This window comes from Anoplopoma fimbria, chromosome 13, assembly GCF_027596085.1.
Source record: "Anoplopoma fimbria isolate UVic2021 breed Golden Eagle Sablefish chromosome 13, Afim_UVic_2022, whole genome shotgun sequence".
Taxonomy (NCBI): domain Eukaryota; kingdom Metazoa; phylum Chordata; class Actinopteri; order Perciformes; family Anoplopomatidae; genus Anoplopoma; species Anoplopoma fimbria.
The window spans coordinates 25,335,846-25,341,845 of record NC_072461.1 but is presented as its reverse complement, the minus strand read 5'-3'; the positions used below and the strand labels follow the sequence as shown (position 1 = coordinate 25,341,845).

At 38.9% G+C, this 6,000-nt stretch overlaps 1 protein-coding gene across 1 annotated transcript in view; it reads left to right on the top strand.

The window, feature by feature from the left end:
• The window catches only part of ppil2 (peptidylprolyl isomerase (cyclophilin)-like 2), a 31,195-nt gene that overhangs the window by 2,729 nt on the left and 22,466 nt on the right, over positions 1-6,000 (top strand). Inside the window, exons 6-12 of the mRNA XM_054610771.1 lie at positions 381-432; positions 801-892; positions 1,813-1,902; positions 1,985-2,060; positions 2,202-2,362; positions 4,646-4,721; positions 5,438-5,544. Of these exons, the coding sequence (XP_054466746.1) occupies positions 381-432; positions 801-892; positions 1,813-1,902; positions 1,985-2,060; positions 2,202-2,362; positions 4,646-4,721; positions 5,438-5,544 (654 nt within the window). The remainder of the gene's footprint in view (positions 1-380; positions 433-800; positions 893-1,812; positions 1,903-1,984; positions 2,061-2,201; positions 2,363-4,645; positions 4,722-5,437; positions 5,545-6,000) is intronic.

Here is a 6,000-nt window from a genome sequence, read left to right as displayed (position 1 = left end):
TATAGTGATCATTTGTTGCAGCCATGCTTAAAGGGTTCAAAATCCAATTTGCCAAATATTTTTATTCGCATAAGCTGCCAAAATGAAACAAGAATTTCCATTTACTTTAAAAACAACAACTTTAGAGGCACCACACTATTTACTATTTATAAGTATGTGTTATGAGTTGTTCAAATGAAGATCTTGTCTTTCTTATTCAGTGTTTTTGGTAGCGCAGTCCGGTTTATCATGTATTTATTATTGAATAGATGAATATAATGTAATAAAATATTCTCTTTTAAAGAAAAAGGGGAATCTTTTATTCCATTCCGTATTTTTAAATGTATTTTTCCTAACTTTATTTTTCTGAATCCACACTAACTTTCCCTTCTTTCTCACAGAAACTGGAAGCAAAGTCCCTCATCAAACTTAACATGGCCAAGAACAACGACGGTAAATAAATATGCACGAGTTCAATTCCCTCTTAATCTTAAAGGATTCTCGAGAAACTAGTGAGTCATTACGGCTTCATTTTCCTGATTCTAATCAGCAAAATCAGCCAGTAGTTGGGGGGGAAAAAAGGTCAAAGCCGCTTTTATCTTACTGCCCTGCTGTGTCTGAGAGTGGCTTGAAAGAAAAACGTTGACTTAAAGAGTGATAAAGGGTCATTTTTGTGGCGGGATAAGAGCAAAGTGGAGGAGGAAGATGTGGGTAAAGGTGATATAACTCAGCAGGGAGCACTTAACATGAGGTATTTCTTGACTTCTGTAAGAGAAACTTCTGTTAGTTGCTTCTCATTCTCCTTTTTGTTTTCGTTCCAGGAAAGTATCACTGCCCCGTTCTGTACAACATCTTCACAAATAATTCTCACATCGTTGCCAACAAGGTCACCGGCAACGTGTTTTCTCATGAGGTTGGTGAACTCGCACGCTTTCCCTGCATCGATCCTCACGAAAATACTTCTGTAACACAGATCAATGTCTAAAATTACCCGCACACACTCTCACGTACACACACAGATGTTATTGATTTCAGTGTGATACAGTGCAGATGCTCGGCCCACACGGTCTCCCAAGACGCTGCCTTACATCACGCTGAATTGGTTTTGAACAAAACAAGGTTTCTCCCAAACAAACTGAGGATTTGTTTTGAGAAACATCTGATCTGATCTGATTCTCCAGATGAATTTGATCAAGCACAATCAGCATTTTTATCTTCGCCAGGAGGATCATGCCATTGCTCGTGTGTGTGTGTGTCCTTGCGTGAGTGAGTGTGCACCCGTATGTCTGTTCTCTGCTAATCTCACATTCTGCTGCAGCAAACCGCACGTTATTTTGGGTGTACAGTTACGGCTTCATGCTCAAGGACCTCTCTTGGTTGTATTGACTCACACTTTATCAAAATATCTTTTTATTGCCTGCTGACTCCTCAAGCACCGCACTTAAGGGGCACCAAGACAATAGGGGCCATTGTTTTGAACGGTGTGTTTGGCTAACCAGCGTCTTTAGCAAGATTGTATGAAATGTCCTCTAGATGGCTTCGAACCTATTGCCTACATTCAAAGGCACTCGTTTTTTAGTTTGAATGAAGTCTGTTTTGCGATGCCGTAAAGCCTATTAGTGTCCAGACTGGGAGTCAGAAAATTGTGGGTCGTATTAATATAATCAAATAATACAGCAGTGGTCGTTGCAAACACATCTGGTGGAGATTTAACAAAAGCAAGCAAAAAGTTATGTGATATTGCTATATAGGCTGTTTTTAAAATGGATTACATGACCCTAGTGTGTGCCAAGAGAGGCTTTTGTTTTCTTAACTCTTTCTGTTTCCACTCAGGCTGTTGAGCAACTCAACATTAAGACCAAAAGCTTTAAAGATCTGCTGACCGACGAGCCCTTCGCCAGGAAGGACATTATCATTCTTCAGGTGGGTTGTTGCTTTGTTTAGTTGAAAGCACATTATTTAAAGAAAAGTACCCTTTAATTGGGTGTGTTTTTTGTCTTTTCAGGACCCAACAAACCTGGATAAATTCAATGTTTCCAACTTCTTCCACGTGAAGAACAACCTGAAGGTGTTGGATCCAGGTGGGTTATCTGTTAATTAACTATTTGGGATGTTTTGTTAAATTCTTATAAACCATGGTTGAACTTCTTCATGAAATATGAAACTGCCTTTTGGTTAAACCGTTTCCCTCCTCTTGCTCTCGTTTCCCTGTTGTGGTTCAGATGAGGAAAAGGCCAAGCTGCACCCTGGGTACCACCTGAAGACCACCAATATGGAGACCAGGGAGACCTTAGCTGAGCTCTACAAAGACTACAAGGGGGACCAGCTCCTGGCTTCCACCATGAAGGAGCCGGCGGCCAAGAAGACGGACAAATTGAACGCCGTAAGTAATAAAACTACGATGCAGTGAATGCATGAAGTATGTAAAACTGCATAATACTCCAAGAAAGGAGAGCAGAATATGAAATGGAAAGTTAAGTCTCATTATTCCCATCTGATGTTTTATTCCCTAACATTAGAGACCTTAAAATAACTAGTCTTTGAAATCTAAAAATCCCTCCTAGTGATGGAAGTTGTTTTAAGAAACTGTAAAATGTTCATAAACAAAACTTTACAAGGTAACGAGAGTTTATCAATCAAAAGCTGCTGGTTTAAATCCCCAGTCTGTCTGTGATTATCAGCAAACGTGTCGTCTTTAAACTATTGACTCGGATACTTGGAGCGTATCGAGCATAAAGACTTGTCACTGCTTCTCCATGTTTAGTTTTGAGACATGGAGACTAACATATATCTGTGCAGCAGATATATGAACAAGAGGGTCAAAGTTCGAGGTGCCATGTTCTGAGGAAGTAGTACGTCCCAATGAAATGCATAATGCATGCATGTACTCGTAAGAGCATCTGCAGTATTTGCTAAAAGTGAAAGCGAAAAAGTATGCAATTTGTAACGCAGCTGTAGACTTTATATATTTTTTTAAAGGAACGATTACATTCTTCCGTTGTGCTGCTGCAGCATTTCTAGAGGGGCGTCAATTTGGTGAATAGTTGTAATTCCGACTTTGTACACAGGAGGGAGCCAAACACACACAAATACATCGAGAATATGAAAAACAACTGCATCCAGAAACAGAACAAAGAACGCTCGCAGTGCTGTGAGGAAGATGAACACTATCTATCATCTTACATTACAGGAGCTTAATTGAATATATTAAATAAAAAGACTTGGGCAGTAAAAACATGTCAATGTGTGAACAAATAGCCTCAGGGAGAAAAAGGATCAAACAAAGGAGCCTCTTTGAATATGCAGCAGGTTTATATTCTTTATTTTTTTTTAAATACCTTCTGGATACTAACTGTAATCTTCCTACATGTCAGCTCTCAGTTTTTAACTGCAGGGAAACAAACAGATGTGCAACAAAACAAAAGGTCAGACGCGGTCATGGGACCACCGCAACGGTGTCCTCGAATAACCGGGGAGGATGAAGTCTGACTCATTTTGAACGGCATCAGCGACTCTTATCGCCTCTCCTTTGATGCTGCGGCGCGTCATTTTCTTCCTGTTTTTTTTTTTTTTTTTTTTAAAACCAGAGCTTTTCTTCGGTTGCTCTCCGTCTCGAGTTCACAGTCGAGGTGATGCTCTGGCAGCATCTAAGGGGGAAAAGGGAATATAGGTCAAACGGAGCACACAAGGTAAAAGTCTGGGCTGCTTTCACAACAACTGGAGCAGAAGAATGCTAAACCAGGACCATTGAGTAGACCCAGGCTTTTAAAAATCCATTTTCACGTCTCCGCTTTCATCTCCCTCAGTTCTCCTATTCTCTGGACTTCAATAACTCCTTCAATCTACATTGTTTGGATGCTGTATGCAACTATTCAGCTATTCTACTTTTAATTAAGCTCAAAAAACCCTAAAGCGTCTTCATATGAGTTGGTATAAATCTCTGTGCTGCATAAACTGTCACTGCAGGTCTTGATTATAAGATAAGATAAGATAAGCATTTTCAGTCACCAGAAAAAGTCTTCTTGTTTGTAAGGTACAGCCAGAAAACTGCACCGCAAAAAACACCCAGTGTGGTGAAATCTACAAACCACAGATAACAATAATAAAAATAAAGTTAAAAAAAGAACAAAATCAGTACCTATATTTGCAGCATGCAGAGAATGCAAAAATATGTTTTTCATATTTACATACAACATTTAGTTTTATGCCTGTATCAGGAAAGTCGTAGCTAGTTAAAGGCTAAAAGCAAGAGATTTTTAGATTTATTGTAAAACTAATTAGCAATTGAAGCACCACTTAGCGTAATTGTCGTGACCAGCTGAGCATGTGGCTGCCCTGTTGAAGTGCCTCTGAGCAGAGAACCTGATATCCAGAGATAAATGAACAAATAAAGGCTGCATGTAGTGCTTCTTTTAATAATTCGTTCATCTATTTACATATCTATTAGTCTATAAAATGCAGGCATGGAGTTCAAAAACCCAAAGATAATCAATTCATAGCGATATAACGTTAAGAAAAGCAGCAAATCCGCACACATGCGATGGCTTTTGAAGACAGCCCCGACATGTTGAAAGTGTATTTTAACAGGAGAAGTAGTGTTTTAAAAGTAGTAAATGTGACATAAAAGCTGTTATTTATTCATTTATTTCTGTCTCTTTCTCCTCAGGCCCACTACTCCACAGGCAGAGTTTCCGCCTCCTTCACATCCACGGCCATGACCCCTGCAACAACACACGAAGCAGGCAAGTGAACATCTCACACACACACACAAAATAAAACATCCATATTCCCATTAGACGGAAACATTCACCTCTTCTTTCTTTAGCTGCTTTTTTCGTTGTGTTTCTGGGGAATAGACCGGTTGCTCTTTTTTGCAGCTTCATGCTCACACACATAAAGCTGAATGTAGCTGCAAACTGTGAGCTGCTCAGTTTGACTGTGTTGTCCTCTGCTGTCAGCCTCTGAGCTGCTCCACCAGAGGAGATGTGCTCTTATGCAACTGTATAGTACGTTCAGTAAACTTCAGAAGAGAAGGGACGATGTTTGGATTTAATGACCCAGTTCAGGCTTCAGAAAAAGGATGGCATGCCTTTTATATTTTTATGGATGTGTGCCTAGTCAAATAATACTGTCTTTATAATGTGTCTATTTATATAATGCAATGTTGAATGTAGGAAATCATTTATATTTAGGTAGCCATGTCCCTATATGACGTACTTATTTGTAAGATATATGGATTTAATGTTGTTTATTAGGAGAATAAAACATGCATAAATCTAAATGTCAACCTGCCCTGCTGAGGATTTTAAAGGTCAGAGATCTTACTGGCAGCAACATCGAGCTGAGCCTCATAAACAATCAATAAAGACTTATGATAAGTCTGTCATAATCCCTAATGTTTTCATCTTTAAAGATTAAATAAAGCGGCTGAATTTGTATTTTTTGTTGTGTGTCCTAGATGCCATCGCGGACGACACCGTGCGTTACCGCTACGTGAAGAAGAAAGGCTACGTCCGTCTGCACACCAACAAGGGAGACCTGAACCTCGAGTTGCACTGTGATAAGGTAATAACACGCATATTCACACACGTAAAAACAAGCTCACCAACCAGACAATTAGAAGAAATAAACTATTTTTATTTTTTTGTATTGGGGAAAATGCTTCCAGAGCCTTGTTTTCTACGTCTCCTAATAGCAAAGTAGACGCGAGTGAAGATTTATGATTATCTTTTTTTAATGTTTAGTGTTTTTGTTTTTTAATTTATGAGAGCAAATGTCATTTTGCAAATGTAGTGTGATTATGAAATGGATTGATTGTTTTGTAAATTAGCTGATTAATAGTCGTAGTGATGACTTGGATATATTTCACTGGCTTTGTGTGGTCGTAGCTGTGGCTCTGAACTTCATTTGATGTTCATTTGTGTATTCACAGTTTGTTGTTGTTGGTTTTATTCAAATGAAGGTGCATGTTTAATGCCTTAAGATATACCTTGCCGTAAATGGCTTTTATAGAAAAAATAG